Genomic DNA, 19,172 nt, shown 5'->3' on the forward strand with positions numbered 1-19,172 from the left:
ACTTGGTTGCATCTCTGGATTACTCCGAGTACTAATCTTGAGGATCTTGACACAAACCACTGTGCCACAGTAGCCCTCAACAGGTACTCCAGAATACCTAGTTGCAACCTCAACTTTCTTTTTTGCAGGTAATCCAATTACAGATAGAATTAATTTATGGAAAGGACCATTCAATTACTAATTTGTTCCTTATTTATTAAACGTATATGCTGCCCATCTCACTAGCCAAAGCAACTCTGGGCTTACATACAATAAAAGCATAAATATAAACAAAATTAACAGTAATTAAGTAAAACTAAGAACAATGTACACTTATGTCAAAAATCCTGTGCATTTTTAAACAAATTTAGGAAGGTTTCTTTGTTTATACTGATACATTCTCAAACCATAAAGGAGCATTAAGGGGGGGAAAACATCCTGTTTGCCAAATTATACAATCTGTTGTACCATCATAGGACTTCAACTATGTTGTACCATCATAGGACTTCAACTATGTTGTACTGCATGGATCAACTTTCTTCAATGGTGTTTTAGAAAATCTGAAATTTGTGTTCAATTTACTCCCAAACTGGTTAAAGAGGTGTACTGAATAACCCAAGCACAAGAGCATCATGAAAATGTAATGCAGACCTCCGGCTGATGTTGCAGCGAGAACGGACGTGAGGAGTGGGTCTCCGCGCTCCCACACCGAGTTCTCCCTGTTGGAGGGCTCCGAAAGGAGCTAAAGCCACCCTGTCACGGTAAAGTAAAGAGGGGCACCCTGCAGGTTGCGGAAAGCCGCAACTCTCCTGCTTGACCCAGGTCTTCCCTCTCATCCACGACGAGGAGAAGAGGCAGCCATCATGGCTGCCATGAAGCTGGGACAGCTGAGGCAACAAAGAAATGTGCAGGAGTGGTGTAGATGAACAGTGACTGGAGCTGGGTGAGAAGATTCCTTTTTTATTTAGACTCTAACTTTAAAAGAAAAAAAAGAGGAAAATCCAGGAAAAGAGACTCTTAGAACTATTTTTAAAGTGGCGAACAACCATAGAGAGAAAAATCCTAGACCCAAAAGAAAGGAACTAAGGGGAGAAAAGCTAAAGACCTTTTAAAACATAGAAAATTGGACTTTTAAACTGGGTAGGCGTTGTTCTGGAAAGGCATTATAAAATGCTGAAACTATCTACTTGAATAGCCGACTTTGCTCCCATAAATTGAATTAAATTTGGATTAATCAATTTGTCAGATTCAAAACAACGCTGAAACCTAAGATGAGGGTGCCATCTACTGGTTGAATGGAAAATATACCATACCTCTACAAGCCTGCAAAATTTCAGATAAGAGAAATAAACAACATCCATCTGGAGGACTGTGGTGATACTCACTGTTCTATAACTTCTGTATCTACTTTATGATCACTGGACTCTATTGTGAGAATAAGGAAGACCTTTAAGTAAAGTAAAGTGACTTGATTTTTGGAAAGCTGCCTGGACTACTTAAATGGAACAGATTAATAATCCTGAGATGTAAAGAACTATGATTATTGAACTTTCTGAGGAGCAACATTGGACCTGAATATATTGTTTTTGGACTATTGAGTAAGAGCAGGACTTACCAAAATAAGACAAGATGCTCCTTCAGGGGGAAATGAGTGAGATTTCAAAAGAAATGGTGTTTCAAAGCATTAGGGATACTATGACAAAGAATCACAGAGATGAAGAACCTAGTGCAAGGCATAAATGGGAAAATAGAAAATATACTACAACTGATAATGAATGAAGATCAAAGAGTCCAGGAAAGAGAGGAGACAGCAGAAAGAATGGAGGAAAAGATAGAACAGACAAATCAGCAAATAAAGCAAGGAGATGAGAAGAAGACGACGACGATAAAGATAATAATGACTGATGAAATAAACCAAGGGAAAAGTATTTTAAGAGATTTAAAAATGGAATTGGATAATCTGGAAGATACTTTTGAAAGGGAGATAGGAGCTTGGGTGGACACTCTGGAGACCTGGCAGTTTAGGGGGATAGAGATGGGAGACATATTTAGACTGAATGGTGAAGACGCAGATGTTGATAGAGACAAAGATCTAAGAGGAGTATGGGAGGCAAGCTAAAAAACGAATAAGAATTGAAGTATTAAAACGGGCAAGAGATGATGGAAAGGATTTTTTTTCTAATATAATGATGGCCTGATTAAAAACTAGAATAGAGGTAGAAATAAGAATGCACACTTTTATATAAAGAAATAGTTACTGTAGATGGAAAGATTGGAAGTTGAAAGATGGTATTATGTATGTTTAAATAATAGGATGATTGGTACTAGAATGGTGTATTGAAACATTGAACAACCAAATAATGAAGGACTATGTCTTAATATAAACATGTGTATTAACACTAGGATTAGTAATGGTAGCCTGACTAGAAGCTAGAATAGAGGTAGAAATAAAAAATAGGGGGAATATTACCATATATAATTTTATATAATAGAATATAAGCAATAACTAGATGGAAAGATTAGAGGTTGAAAGATGGCATTACTATGTATGCTTAAATAATATTTTTGGCATTAAAATGGAACATTGAAATATTGAATGACCACTTTAAAACAAACATATATTAATACTAGGATTACATAAATTTGATTAATATAACAAATACTATTAATATTATTATCGCTACTTGTATCAAAATGAATTATACCCAGAAGCCACACTGTTCATGAATGGATATTGTTGTATATTTAAAAATAAAAATCCAATAAAACTTTTTTAAAAAAATGTAATGCAATTCAACTTTATCTGTTGAAAGTATTACTTTTAAAAATTTTATAGTTTATTTTAAAAAGCCATTTTGTCATTGTGCCTGTTACCTCTACCATGGCAGCCTGCAGTCATTTTGTGATATCAACATTTTCAACTCCTTTCTTTGCAACTTTTATGAATTTTTATTCCTGTGCATTTTGCTTTTTGTAAAAGTTCAAATCCATTCCTAATGCTTATGGTGCATTTTAAAGGTTATATAAGTGCTGTTGGCTATAAATCATGGCTAAAAGTTCTTTAGCCCCATGTGCCCTTGGCCAAAATAGCATCTGAGCCAGAAAGGTAGATAAATATATTTTATTTATGCATACGTAAAGGATAGTTCTCCCACAGGTACAAGGTAGAAAGACCCTTAGGAAAGGGGGAAGTAACTTCATATACAGTTCAAACATATTGGGTTTGGAAAGTTTTGTCTAATTGGCTAGTATAATTTGAGTCATAAGGCCTCAAGAGCGCATGCTCAGTAATTATGTATCAGTGCATGCTAACCCATAATATTCTTAGCATGATCATTTAAATGTGAGAGTTTAGAATGTTAAGGGAAAAAAATTAAGAGTTACTTAAGAGTCCACTTAGAGTCAAACCAGATGTCAATTAACACTGAAGAGTTCTCTATCTAATCTGAAGACAAACTGCAGACAACCGGTTTTAAGACAAACACACTCCTATCCTTACCTGGAGAGCAAAGATGGTTTTATCTTGCAGGTCAGGAATGTTACAATGTATCGATCAATCCATCTGCGGTAGCAGTAAAAAGCTTTCTACATTTCAGTCTGCAATGATTTGATAAACTATTAACATGATTTGAAACAAAAAAAAATAAGCAAACTTAAAAAAATGTTAGTTAGCAAGTACAATACTACAAAGTCCATGCGTGTCCTTCAGTGTATAGAGAGATTATGATGAGGTTGCCACAATTTGCTTGGATTACAAGGTTTTTGTGCCACAGACACAGTAATGGTTCATTTGCCTTGCATCACTTTCTGGTGGTCAGTACCATCTGAAGAAGCTTCTTTCACGTCTTGGAACTGCTAGAGTGAGCAAATCAAAACATGATTGCTTTGGTTTTAGAAGTGGAAGGGAGGCATGTTGCTTTATGAAGCAGCTTTGAAAGAGTGGCTTGTTTACCTTTTGTTAAAACAAAAGCCCTTTAGGAATTTGCACTGACCTGGCACCGATATGACTGCAGGAATTAGTATAAAAGTAGTTAATGTGAGCATTTTAAGTATTACAGTATATGGGCAATATGCATGACCAGGCTGCAGAGGCCTGCTTTAACCTGGTATGGAGTGAGAAGGTAGTGAAGCAAGATGTTTAAATACCAGTTTCTTTGAAAGGGGTGGTCATTGAGATTACAAAGAATTTTTATTTAAGGCTTATCCTGTGAATATGTTTTTTTAAAAATATTTCCATTCCTTTTGAGTGAAGTGACTCTTTTAATCACTCAGACTTAAGATTCTTGTGAATAAAGCTGCTGAAATTTTTTTCAGGAAGTGTTTGAGCTATGATTAAATGTGGACCATTTTGAAATTTAATCTTTCTTGGGTCTTAAACTCTATAGTGCAAAGTATCCACCATTATTTCCAACTAGAGCTATGGCAATTTCCAGCCAGAATACAACATGAATCATCACCATATGGCTAACATCACATACTGTAGCATGCTAAACGAGCTAAAAGAGCCGAGGTGTTGCAGTGGTTAGAGTGCAGTACTGCAGGCTACTTCAGCTGACTGCTAGCTGCAGTTCAAATCTCACGGGCTCAAGGTTGACTCAGCCTTCCATCCTTCTGAGGTAGGTAAAATGAGAACCCAGATTGTTGGGGGCAATATGCTGACTCTGTAAACCGCTTAGAGAGGGCTGTAAAAGCACTACGAAGCTGTATATAAGTGCTATTGCTAAACCATGGGTAGTTAATTACCCACACCAAACACCACCAATTCAATTGGAGCAACACAAAAATAATCAGCCATGCTACCACCCACCATGCATATGAGTTCATTGAAGCCTGGCACTCCACAAGTAATTCTATCAACAGACACATTGACCTACAACCAGCCTACAAACCCCAGAATCCAAATCAACCAGAGACAGCACCGACCCTCAACCAACCTATACAAGCCCCCCCCCACCAGTTCACCTCCCAATGACCTCACCTGATCACAAGACCCTCACTGATGACTCACCTGATCCATTACAAGACCCACACCTGAAGCCCTTATAAACAGAAGAACACTGACCTATGGGCTGGATGTGTCATGTGCAGGCCATGCCCACCCTGGCTCTGCAAAGGCAAAAAACATTGTGATATGTCACAATCTGGCCCATGATGTGATCAAGTTTGACACCTGTGCCCTAAACTGGTGAAGATATTATGTAGCCTGGTAATGAAACGTTCTGAAACCAACCCACAAACTTGGAGAACAAACCTTCACCCTCATGGGTAGTTTTGTTGAACCTATAGGCTGAATTGTTCATGACATTAAAGCATAAATTGTTAGTGGTGGCTGGGTTCACATGACATACTCAGCCAAAGCAGTTTAGAATGATGCATGAACCCAGCCACTGTTCATTAATGATTAGTCAAAATAATTAAGTGCGTTGTTCAAATTCTTAAAAGAGCTTTGTCAGTCTTCTATTGCTAATTTGAGAACTGACAAAAAATAAGACTAGCTCTCTACATGTTTTGTGTTAGAATGTTTCATTTTGAATTAATAGAACACTATCCATAAAAATGGACAACCAATATTTTTTACAGAAAAGCAGTATTGCACCAAAAGCCAATCAAGTTGAGATTCTACAAGCTGCTCTACTAAGTTTCATCTTGGTCCTACCAACTGATTTCAAGTTCAGCCTTCTCCAATCAGGATCCTCTTCAGAACTTAAATTCTCAGAATTCCCTAATCAGCATGGCCATTGGTGATAATTCTGGAAGTTAGTCCATGCATCTAGATGATGTCCAGTTAATAGTAATGATTATATGAGGGACCTTTTAAAGCTCTACAGAACAGCCTACAACAGAAAGGGATAGGTAACCCCACTTTTATTTTGTAGCCTTCTAGGACCTCCAAGTCATAACTAGCACAATGCAGAGGTAAAACAGCCCATTTTCAATTATTTTTTTTGTAATTTAAAACTTGAGTTTTGAAAGACCTGCTATCAACACAAGCTGTATTGTAAAGCGGCTAGCTTTCCCAATAGCCAGATTTTTTAGAATGCTGGTGAGCTGTTGGTATTCATTCATACAATGGCAGCTGACAGCTCTGCCATGCTAGAGAGGAAAATAAGTAGGAGGAAAGGAAAGTGCGCAGGGCTCCAGGAGAGGAGACACCACCCAGAAGATGCCAAAAGGTATCAAACTATCCAACATCAAGAGGTGATCTGACACCATCAAAATTTGAAAAAAATTCAGATTTTACTCATCTGAATATTGATGTGGATTGTACCAGTTTAATCACAATTCAGACTAAGGATGCTTTAGTCTCGGGCTGAAAATGAGATGGAGACAATTGCATGGGACAAGCATATTCACTCTGGTTAAATAACACCCTAAGTCTCTGCAGCACAAACATACCCATTTCCCCCCTTGAATTTCTATCCTTATCAATGATATCACTGTATGGAAAATTGCTTTCAAAATACTAAACATGGAGACCAAAACACAAACAAAAATCCCTGTTCTTCCTATGTCACAGGAGCAAGGTGTGAGACTTGATTCCTATATTATGCTAAGATCTAAAATAATATGCTTCCTGCTTAATGCATTGTGTGATCTTGGTCTCAGCTTTGCTGAAGGCACTAGGTTATTTTCAGTAATTCCTTTGTACACTTACTGATACTATATTCCTGTATCAACTTTTTTTTTCTTTTTTTTGCTTAGTCTTGCTTTTTTTAAAAAAAAATCAATAGATTAAAAAGGAAATTTCTTTCTAACTTCAGTTATGTTTTGCTTCTAAGTCACTTGTCTATTTTCACAAAATAAAGCTAGGCAGGCTGGAGAAATGGTAGGAAAGGGAGTCTGAATGTATATTTGATTCTCCATCCAGCAATTCATCCATGCTTCCTTTAGCCATTCATTTTAGCATCAGAGCTGATGGCAGGTCTCAATTTGTACTTCAAAGTATTTGACAGCAAACAAGGAAGAAAAGGGCCGTGTGAAAATGCCTGCCTTTTTCTCCTCTTGCTTCTTCCAACCTCTGCAATCCTCTCTGTGAGAAGGAAGTTTAGTTCTACAATCTGAGATTTTTTATTTAGCACGAGGAAAAGGAAATTTTTAAAATGTAAATGCAATGTAAAATAGTGTGGGTCCTATGAGCATTTAGAGAACAGTGCTGTTTGAAGTCATCCATTGTCTGAAGAAATGTCCCATCCAAATTTGGTTGGAAACAGCTTCTAAAGATTGAGATAGAGAGCCCTTGAAGCAATTCTTGGACAGCAGGCTGTGCAACCAGCCCAGAGGTTACCAGAATCACAACAGCCTTTCCTTTCCACTATGTTGACATTTGCATTTTGACTTTGCATTTCACCTGGGTACAGTATTTACTACTTAACTTTGAGACAATACAGAAAATCTATGTTCAAATTACAGGCTAAATTTGCATATACATTTTCAAATCAATACATGCAAACAAAGGACGTATGAAATCTTTTTGGTGATCAGAAACTGGCTACCTCTTATCTATTGAAGGATGCCTGCTTCCCTTTGACAAAAGCCAAAAAGATTCAGGTTTTCTACAAATCCAGGCTTCATCCTAGCTAGCATGCCAGGTTTCAAATTGTTAATGCTCGTTTTGCTTGAAAAAGCTTTCCTCCTTTAGAATCTACCTTTTAACCTTTGTGCTTTCTCATCTAATGTGGGAATATGAAGATGCAGCCTAGAGATAGGATCTTGGGTAATGTGGTTCGTGCCTGGGCTCATAGAGTACATACAATATGCATATAGTAGTGTGGCTTGGTTTTGACATAGCATGTTATGTGAACTCAGTGTGACTTGTAAATCATACTGGTTGGTTTTATGGTGAACATGGTGGTTAATGGTTATCAAAATATGGTTTACATGACTTGTAAACACTTGTTTGTGTGTGTTGCTCATTCTTGGATTCCAATTGATTACTTTTTTGCAAATTAGAAATCAGTTTTCTTTGCAAATCAAGATTGTTGCTCTTTTGTTTCTGGTTGTATCTGTAGCACAAAGCTTGGCTTACTTGCATGAACCACCTCTAATGATTTACAATCCTTTTGTGTAAGTCAGTACTTCCCAAACTTTCTTTCATGACCCAAAACCACTTATCAGAAGGTCCTCTTTACCCAATGTAGTTAAAACACTTTTAAGTCAATTTAAATGTCCCTGTTGTGATTGGATAATGGCTTTGTGTGTTGTTACCCAAAGAAAAACCACTTTTACCCTATTTTGGGTAATTCACCAGGTTTGGTAAGCACTGTTATAAGCAACCTCCACTGCATTCTGATTACACAAGATTGGTGGTAAGGTGCTAGTATAACTCATGCTGCATCATCTGACCTTTCTGTATTGCAAATCACTTAATTTACACCTGGAAAAGTTGTAAACAGTTATAAATATGAGCTATATGCTGAGCTGGGTCAGCTGAGTCATGAATTCATTGGTTAGTTTTAGAGAAGTTCTCTCCCAGTTGCATTTTGTTTTCTGCAGTATGAATATATTAGGGTTTTTTAAACAGTCTTGTTACAAACAATTCTAAAAGTTCATAAATCAAATACATTTTAATACACTAAACTATGCAGCTATGCAATGATTTGTGGCTGTGTGTTATAAACAAATATTTTGCAGTGAATCTAAGCACAATGAGGGAAGTGTGTAAAATGTTTTGCTGCAATTCTGCAACATTTTTTAGATCGTCTTTGATCCTATCTTGACCATTAAACCCCCTCTGTAAAAAGATAATCTGATGACATGACTCCTGCTTTAAGTGCACTTTATGGTCAGTAGGCCTGGCAGAAAGAGAAACTTCCAGAACATGAGCAGGAGAAGTCATTTGGGTAACTGAGAAGGGGACACATACTGAGGGAGCTTTAACATTTTTGGGTCTTGCAATGTCAGCTTCACTGAAATTGCCAACTCTGTCATTCTGTGTTCTTCTAGGGGGAAAGAAGGGTGGTCTGTGTGTGCCTATAAATGTAACTATATGTGTATATGTGTATGTATGCCCTCCTAAACTGTACTATTGCAAGCAGATCCTAGGACTCCCTCCTGTCATAAAACTGCATAAAATTATCATTTTAAAATGGAAATGGTCTACAAAAGGGAGAAGCCAAATATCCTTCAGCTAAACTGATGGAATGGCTGCTAAAGAAGATAAAGATGTGAAATCTGGCATCTTCCCTGAGCTGATGGAGTGAGCCTTATGTATCGATAGCTTGCTTATCTCTCTGCTGCAACCACTTGGGATTTCTATTAGAGGCTGGATTAAATTTCAATCAGGGGTGAAATTCAGCAGGTTCTGACAGGTTCTGGAGAACCGGTAGTAGAAATTTTGAGTAGTTTGGAGAACCAGCAAATACCACCTCTGGCTGGCCCAGAGTGGGGTAGGAATGGAGATTTTGCAGTCTCCTTCCCCTGGAGTGGGGTGGGAGTGGATTCAATGGGGAAGCCAGATTCATTTAACAACCGTTTTACTAACTTAACAACTGAAGTGATTTACTTAACAACTGTGGCAAGAAAGGTCATAAAATGTGGCAAAACTCACTTAACAAATGTCTCACTTAGCAACATAAATTTTGGGCTCAATTGTGCTTGTAAATCGAGAACTACATGTACTAGTATTGGCAATTAAGTATGTTTTAATGCTGCCTTGAATCTTTTAGATTATAGTTCTACCTTGCTTGATTTTTATATATTACCATTTTATTAGAAAAAAAACAAAGTATTCTTCCCAAAGTGGTACTCTGTGCAGGTATATTTCTAAAAGATACGATCTTGAATATATTTCATTTACTTTGAACATTAATATTCTAATAATTAACCCATTTGGTATTTGAGGTATGTAATATTGTTAATATTGAACATGAAGTTTAATAATGGCATTCCACTTTCTTTAATCTATGGTGAGGGACAGGTTTTTATATGGCCCTGCTAGGTACAAGGAACCAAACAATTTGTCCAATACCAGAGCCGTTCTGACAAACTAGAAATAAAGATGGCATTGAAAAACTCCAGTTAAAAATTTTGGAGAAATAAAAAAGCCATGTGTCATCTTGACTCCTGGATAGATAAGGCTGAAAAAAAACCATATCTGATAAGGCCCCATAAAGACTACACTGGATAACAGGAGGAACTGTAACTTTTTGGCCTCTTAGGAAAAGATATCAGTATGAAAAGTATCTACTTGACCTGCCTTCTTGGGGAAGGAAACAGTACAAGGATGACTCTCATCCTCCACTCCAGAAGAATTGGGCCCTGTGGAAGAGATACCACCTTACAGGCCCACTTTCAAAATTGTATGAGAAATGATTTCATGTTTAACACAGACAAAAAGACATTTACTTCTTGTAATTAAATGTACTGTATCTGTCTTCCACTTGTTTAATTTTTTTATTTATAGTTCAAGACCATGTCACAGAATTTAAATAAATACAGCACACCATTAATACACGTATAAATGACTTATATAAAAGGAAGAAACCCTATACAGTTAACACTTCATAGAAGGAACCACTTTCTATAAGCTAAGGCAGGAATGTCAAATTCATGGTGTCATGGCAGTATCACATGATGTATTGGAACCTTTTCCCCTTTGCTAAACCAGGCGTGGCCAGCGTGTGACGCATTTGGCCTGCAGACCACAAGTTTGACAGCCCTGAGCTAAGGCTACAAAGAAAAAAAATTAGTTACTGCTTTTGAAACACCTGGGCATTGGTAATTTAATTCCCGAATCTCCTCATCATGAGTGGAGTTTATCAGAACACTGTAAAGAGCATAAAGGTGTATTTGCTCTGATTGCCAGGGCATGTATAGCGGTCACTTTAGAAGGATGTGCGAAACAGACTCAACCTCTGTATTTGAGCAGATTGGGCAGGAGCACATGCTCTGGGTACCTTCAACTAAGGAGTGCCAGCTGGTGGGACCCAGAAGGAGAACCTTTCTGCTGTGGTCTGGAACATCTTCCCTCAAAAGATATGATCAGCTCAATCCTTCTGGCCATTTGAAGGTATTGAAGATCTGGTTCTGTGCTCAAGTCTGGAGCCCCAAGTATGTGGCAGAGCCCATTTTCTGGTTCTGCTAATGGCTGTTTGTGGTTTTTCTCTGCTGCTGTTATTTTTCTATATATATACATTTTTAGCCTTATTTGAATATTGTGAGATGCCCAGAGTCATGTATTTGAAATGGGCAGCCATATAAATTGATTAAAAAAACCAGGGAAGCCACTGTGTGTGTGTGCGCGCACAGACACATATCTCTTACTTGGTCCAGGTGCATTCTTACTGTTTTTCTTTTTTGGTCATTTGCAGGCTAATCTTGAGCTCAGGATTTAAATCTCTGTCCTGTCCTGGCAGCACTACTGATGTTGCAATCTCCCTTAATTCCTAGCTAGCATGATCTCTGGCCACATTGATTTTGGATTATGGGAGTCGAATCCACATCCAGTATCAGGTTAGGAAAGATAAGATAGAAACCTAAGTTGTAATGGCTTAATATCCCATGTCTCTTGTAGAAATATTGAAACATGATGTATAAATTCTACAGAGCCTGGGCTGGATGGCTTGGCACACCATCCTGCGGTGTTCCAGGAGATTATACGTATGGGAAGATTAGATAGTGACAGTCATTCAAGGGAACAAACCTGTGTAGAAGATGGGGAACCTGTAGGAGATGATCAGGCTGAACCCAAGGGAGGGGGTCAAACACATCATCAGTCTTGAGTCCCTTCACTGCCCACAAGAGATCTAAGTCCAGCCCACCTTGAATACCATTGATTGTTTTTTTAAAAAAATATATTTTTATTATGGTTTTCTTTTTCAAAATTCCAATACATAATCGAACCAACAGTATCATTTTCCCAAAAGACAGGTTGGATTAGTTGTTCATGCAAATTCTACATTATATATATATAATGTATATATATAATACAATACTCTTCTGGAAGAAATTGGTAATTTGGAAAAGAAACTTCAAATAAAACCAGGAGACGAGTTAACCAAAGAGAAGTTGATCCTATTGAGACATAAGCTAAATTTATCAGAACAAGACGAAATCGCGAAAAACCTAAAATACTCCAAACAACCAAGTTTTTTATGCAGCCCTACGAAAACAAATACTGTACCTTTACAGGGAGGATACATGGGATGAAGGTGTGGCTAACTGATGAGGGCTTATAAGTCCGAAATAGATCTATCTTAGTCTCCCAATGGGCAGCAGGGAGCTTGCTGGCTGCTGGAAAAAAAGCCTAGAAACTAGTGGATTGGGATTTCACTGAACTAGGGCTGCATAAAAATCTTGGTTTACGTAGGAAGAACCTGGCTAAAGAGAAATACACACACACACACACACACACACACACACACACACACACACACCATCTTCTAATCATTGTTTATTTTTATTTATTTATATATATATAAATATAAATATATATATATATGCATATTCTTTCTAGCCAGGTTTTACCTATGTAAACTTAGTTGTTCTTCAGCCCTAGGTTCTGTGAAATCTCATTCACAAGTTCTTGGGCCCTTTTTCTGCTGACAAACTGCAACTCTGTGTTGCTTCCTGGGAGTTGCAGTTTGTCAGCAGAAAAAGGGCCCAAGAACTTGTGAATGAGATTTCACAGAACCTAGGGCTGAAGAACAACTAAGTTTACATAGGTAAAACCTGGCTAGAAAGAATATGCACATAAAAGCCTATGAAAAAAGAAAAAAGATACATATATATATATATATATATATATATATATATATATATATATATATATATATATATATATAAATAAAAATAAACAATGATTAGAAGATGGTGTGTGTGTGTGTGTGTGTGTGTGTATTTCTCTTTAGCCAGGTTCTTCCTACGTAAACCAAGATTTTTATGCAGCCCTAGTTCAGTGAAATCCCAATCCACTAGTTTCTAGGCTTTTTTTCCAGCAGCCAGCAAGCTCCCTGCTGCCCATTGGGAGACTAAGATAGATCTATTTCGGACTTATAAGCCCTCATCAGTTAGCCACACCTTCATCCCATGTATCCTCCCTGTAAAGGTACAGTATTTGTTTTCGTAGGGCTGCATAAAAAACTTGGTTGTTTGGAGTATTTTAGGTTTTTCGCGATTTCGTCTTGTTCTGATAAATTTAGCTTATGTCTCAATAGGATCAACTTCTCTTTGGTTAACTCGTCTCCTGGTTTTATTTGAAGTTTCTTTTCCAAATTACCAATTTCTTCCAGAAGAGTATTGTGCGTTTCCCATTTTTCCTTGTTTTTCTTTGCATTATAGGCTATCGTTCAGTTCTTCTTCTATTCTTTCTGTATATTCTTTTTCTTTCATTACTTGTGTATTCATCATCCATCTACTTTTCCCCTTTCTCCATCCTCTCCATTCTATTATTAATGGGTTATGATCAGCCCAATCATTTGTCCCTATTTCTACTGATTGAATCTCCTGTGTTAAGGTCTTCGTAGCCCATACCATGTCTATCCTCGACCAAGATTTGTGAGGGTTGGAGTAGTATGTATATTTTTCCTCTTTGGGGTTCTTTAGTCTCCAAACGTCTACTAAATTTAGTTCTTCTATGAGGGATAGAAATGTTTTCAGCAACAAATTTTTCTTATTATTTTTTTTATTCTGATTACTTCTGTAGTCTTTTTTTGGGTCTACAATAGCAGTAAGATCGCCTAGCAGGCATACCTTTTCATTTAATATTCGTGGATTTAACATCCATCTTCTAGTTTTTCTTCTTGGGCCTTTCCATGTTACCTCGAGGGGGTTGTGATCTGCCCACGCATTAGGAGAGCTCCAGGGGTGAAATCTAAAAATTTTCGCTACCGGTTCTGTGGGCGTGGCTTAATTAGTGGGTGGGGCTTGGTGGTCAGGTGGGCGTGGCCAAGTCGACGTCACTTTGTTGCCCTTTTTTAACCTACAAAACACAACACAACACAACTGGCTCACCCACAAGGTAAAAGCAGCTGTGCTAGACCCAAAATGGCTCCTGCAACAAGCAGAAACCTCACACAGCCACAAAAAGCCCAAAAAACCAACTTTCACACTTTACACACACACACACACACACACACACACAAAACACAACACAATAGGCTCACCCACAATGTAAAAGCAGCTGTGCTAGACCCAAAATGGCCCCTGCAACAAGCAGGAACCTGACACAGCCACAAAAAGCCCAAAAGAACCAACTTTCACACTTTACACACACAAAATTCCACATACAGCTTTGTGAGATTTTGTGTGTTTGTGTAGTTAGAGTGAAACACTACAGAAACACAAAATCTCAGAAAGCTGCACAAATATTTTATTTTATTTTTATTTTTATATAAAAGCAGCTAAATTTAAAACTTCCTAAACTTTAAATGGCTAGGTCTAAAAAAAGAACAACTAAAAAAACCCCCAATTAACTATTTTTTTTAAAGCTCCCAAAGGGGAAAAAAACTTGCAGGCAGGCAGGCAGGCAGATAGAACTGCTCACCGATGAGCTTGATTGCAGGCAGGGAGATTCCGTTGCTTGCTGATGCAATGGATTACAGGGATTACAGCAAGCGAAGCAAGGCAGGCATTGCGACCAGCAGCTAAGGTAAGCAAGCTGGAGGCTGGGGGGGGAAGGGATTTTTGCTACCGGTTCTCTGAACTGCCCGCCGCCATCGCTACCTACTCGCCTGAGCCGGTCCAAACCAGGAGCATTTCACCCCTGGAGAGATCTCAATTTTTCCTATCTCTAGTCCTAATTCTTTGTTCATCCATAACATGTCTATTCTGGAAAAAGATGCATGGGGGTTAGAATAAAAGGTGTATCTATTTTCTTTAGGATGAAAGGTTCTCCATATATCTATTAAATTTAGTTCCTCTGCCATGTTAAAAAACGTTTTGGGTAATGCATTTCTTTTCTTCTTGTCTTTATTGCTGACATAATCATTTTTAGTATCTATTATCCCATTATAATTGCCTACTATACAGATATTTCTGTGGCCTATCGTAATTACCTTTTCGTGTAGTTTTTTATAATAATCCCCCTGGTTTTTGTTAGGCGCATAAATAACTAACAAAATTGATAAAAACCCTCTCTTTATTTCCACCATTAGTGTTCTTCCTTTAGAATCCACATATATTTGTTTAGCTATTATTCCTCCCCAAACATATATTGCCACTCCTTTCTTTTTCTTATCAGATAGAGCCGTATATAGTTTCCCTAACTTGCTATACTCCAAATATCTTTCATCCTGTTTCCGGATATGTACCTCCTGAAGGCATATTATATCTACTTTTTGCTTAACTAACTTTGTAAAGATCTGTCTTCTTTTTGTTGTTATGTTTAGTCCATTCACGTTTATCGATATAAGCTTCCAGTTTTCCATTCCTTAGGGGCGCTGCCTGGTATTAATATGTTTCCCCTTGTAACCCTTTGAGTTCTTGTTTTACTACCTTTTGTATCTTGATTGTCTCTTTCTTCCATATTCTTCTTTTCTAGGGCTCCTTCTTTAACGTCTTGTTGTTGTGGTGGTTCTTCCTGGCTTGTAGTCTCCACTTCCTCCTTGCTGCTCTGTTCCTCCTCATTTCCTGTCAGTTGGTCCAAAAAATATTGTGCCGTCACTAAGCTATCTATTTTTAGTTTTTTACCTTGCCAAGTGACAAGCATCCCTTCCGGTAATATCCACCTGAACATGATATTACGTTTGTTCAACTGCATGGCTAGGAAACGATAGTCTTTACACAGCTCTCTTACTCTTCTGGAAACTTGCTTCAGGGTAATGATTTTTTTCCCCTTATATAGGTTCTTAGGTTCTTCTCTGGTTATGTTGTATACTATAACACGGACCCTTTTTCTGACAAACCTGATATGGACCTCTCTAGGCAATTTGTGTCATCTGGCGTAGTTTGTCTGGATTCGATATATCTCATCTATTTCTGTTACAATTTCTTGCTTATCCCTTTGTAGGGCTTCTGCAATAATCTACGCCATTACTTGTCCAAGATCTTCCTCCTTTGCCTCGGTCATGTTTTGGAATCATAAATAAAACGCTGCCCTGTCCATTTCAAGTTGGATCACTGAGTCTTCAAGATCTTTGTTCAAGGCCATCATCTTTTGATCTACCTGGTCCAATTTTCTTTCATTTTGCTCAGCCTTGGCCTCTACAATTTTTATTTTTTGTTCGTTCTTCTGGATTGCTTCTTGTATCACATTCATTTTGCTATCTAGGTTCTGGATATCAACTTTCATTTCACTATGTGTCAGCATTCTGATGCTGCCATAAAAAGGAGACGACGAGGCTTGACTTTTCACCTACTTATTTTCTCTGTAGATAATATCCCCTAGGACAGTGGTCCCCAACCTTTTTATCGCCGCGGCCTGCTGAGCGCGCGCAGGGGTGGGGGCACGGCCCAGGAGCTTTTGCGCACGGCCCATTGCGCACGGCCCAGGAGCCTTTGCGCTGCAGCGTTTATGTCCCCCGGCCGCTGCGCGGCCCGGTGCCAGGTACTCCACGGCCCGGCACCGGTCCGCGGACCGGGGGTTGGGGACCACTGCCCTAGGAGATGGGATGGGAGGGGGGAACATTCCTATGGGGTGAGGTCAGAAGCTGGGGAGACTGACTTGGAAGATGGCCAATGAGAAGATGAGAATTGGGGAATGGAAAGGGAAGGGTTTGGGGGTCAGAGGGTTAGTATCAGCTACGACGAAGTCGGGGCCAGATCTGTCGTACTCAATAAATGGAATATTTCAGCAAAGATTGGGAGTGCAATTTATTTGAGATGACATCGAAACCTGACACTATGATTACTAGACATCGTTTCCTGCATTTTAACCATTGTCTCTTGTATTAATGTTAGGGCGGCTTGCATTGTTTGCATAGTTGGGGCTGTGGTGGATTTTTCCATCTTCAACGACCCTTCGGTCGATCTTTGATTTGAAGGAGAAACCATTGTTATTGTTGGGTTCGATGCAATTTTCTTCCCTGCTTTTAGAGTTGTAGTAGTGAGACTAGTCATTTCTTTCAATATTTTACTTTGCTCTCCCAAGATCTTATAAATATTTTTCCACACTATCATCCACCGTTAATTGCCTATTTTTCCTTGTTATTATTTCTCGTGGTTATTTTTAATATCACAATAAGGAAGTACCAATATAATACAAAACAGGTATCTGTAATCTATATATTCTATATTAATATATTCTATACCGAATTAATCAAGATATCTTAAGTCACTAAGCAGATCTGACTGTGTCTCAAACTCAAAATCAAAACTGACAATTAGGGTTGAAATACCTATTAACAATCACGTAAATCTATATCTCAAATTAAATCAATCATCTAGGTCTCAATTGATATTATAATAAATCCAATAATTAACAATTAACAATCTCTATTATCTAGTTTTTATGCCTGATTATTATTACCTAATATAAAATTATTTGTCCTCTTAATTACTTCACAATTACTTAATCACTTAATCGCTAAGGCATTAAAAAAACAAATACACAAAATATATTAAGATTCAAACAGCCGTTTCTTAGAGGTGTAAGTCATGTGTCCTCTCCAGAGCCTTCTTTCAGATGCAACTCTTAACTCCTCCCGAGTCTCTTATGTCTATCAATGTAGACAGTGTATAGTAATGTAAAAAAAAAGGGGGGGAGAGTATATAGTTCCTTAGATCGATGTTCTCCTTCTATACACTTTAGTTTCACCTCAATGTTCTTTAAATCCTCTGTTCAAAAAAATCGATTCAGTTAAAGCAAAGAAGAAGTCCTTCCCTTTCCTTTCCAGTTCAAATGATCCTCCTATCTGCTTCTCTCACTGACTTAACAGCAAGTGAATGCCATTGATTCTTATCTACTGCCAATTTGTTTAACCATTAGTAGTTCAGATTCTTGTAGACAGCTTTAGCATACAATAAACCTATATATTCATTTGAACTGTCTGGACTCCTGATTTCCTGCGCTTGACAGAGCCATGCTTAATGTCCAGCATATAAACACATCTTAAAGACTGGATAGATGGACTACAGTGATCCTGTGACCTAGAGAAATTAAAAATGTACTTTCTTTTCCTTCTTTCCTAGACTGATTTCCTGAAACTGCTTTATACTGTCAAGACAGTGCCCTCTCTGACCCAGCCCTCCAAGAAATCATTGTCAGATTATTCCAGCCTCACTAAAGACTGGATTTGATGCTCTAACATAGTTTGCTTTTTTGTTTACCATGTTGTGGGAATCCAGATGATTATGAACTATTCAATATACCATAGTTGTAAAAATCATGGTGTGGTTATGTCAACCCACTTTTTATTTTCTTGTGCTTTACTAAATGGCTCAAAGTGGCATACAAATTTCTTCCCACTGTCACATTTTATCCAAATTTAACAAATTTAAGATGTGTAGACTTCAACTCCCAGAATTGGCTGCCACTCCCATGATGACTTGGGAATTCTGGGAGTTGAAGTCTATAAATCTAAATTTGTCAAGTTTGAGAAACACTGGAGTAGATGAAGAGATTGGAAGTCTGGTTTATTTGAATAAAGGAAATATACTGCCCAATTGTTTTTCTGGCTTTTATTCCTGGTTTGTGAAGAAAGCATCAAGTCAAGGATCCTGAAGTGGCAATAATATGGCATTTTCCAGATTTTGTCTGATAATTTATCAGGAGCATCTGTAGTTTGGCTTAATTCACCTTCCCAATGTAATCATCTGCAAGGTAGATTAGAAAGAAAGATCATGAGTTGTGCAAGGGTCAGATTTGACACAGGCTGGCTCCACAACTGTCCATTGGGCAAAACTGTGGTGAAGAAACAGCAGAAAAGCCAAAGATTTTATTGTGAGTATATTGCATTGCCACCATCTTTACAGAGATGTTTGCAGAAAAAGTCCCTGCTTTACACTGTGAAACTACTTAATACAGTAATTAAGTCAAGAAGATGCCTTAAATATTCCCATGTGAATACAGGTAGTCCTCACTTAATGACCAATCACTTAGCAGTCATTCAAAGTTACAACAGACCTCCCAAAAGCTACTTACAACCCTGTTTTGAAGTTACAACTGCTGCATCAACCCCATGGGCATTTGCCCTTACAACTGACCACAGGGATGCTGCAGTGTCCCCTGCCTCTCCCCCTCCATCCTGCCCCACTGGGTCCCTGCAAGCCTTGGGCCTGCTCCACACCCTGTCACCCACCACACATTTACCTTTTGA

At 38.1% G+C, this 19,172-nt stretch overlaps 1 protein-coding gene across 2 annotated transcripts in view; it reads left to right on the forward strand.

The window, feature by feature from the left end:
* Positions 1–18,334, forward strand: part of KPNB1 (karyopherin subunit beta 1) — a 178,010-nt gene extending 159,676 nt beyond the window's left edge. The window contains exon 23 of one of the 2 annotated variants that reach the window (XR_011600455.1): positions 18,046–18,323. Coding sequence is in view for 1 of the 2 variants with exons in the window: in XM_070944451.1 (XP_070800552.1) it covers positions 18,046–18,058 (13 nt within the window). In the remaining variant the exon portion in view is untranslated. Of the gene's footprint in view, positions 1–18,045 lie in introns of both variants that reach the window. The other variant, XM_070944451.1, reaches the window with a different exon arrangement.
* Positions 18,335–19,172: the final 838 nt, after the last annotated feature.

Source organism: Pituophis catenifer, unplaced genomic scaffold, assembly GCF_029215685.1.
Source record: "Pituophis catenifer annectens isolate HBS135680 unplaced genomic scaffold, rPitCat1.0.hap2 SCAF_5, whole genome shotgun sequence".
Classification (NCBI taxonomy): domain Eukaryota; kingdom Metazoa; phylum Chordata; class Lepidosauria; order Squamata; family Colubridae; genus Pituophis; species Pituophis catenifer.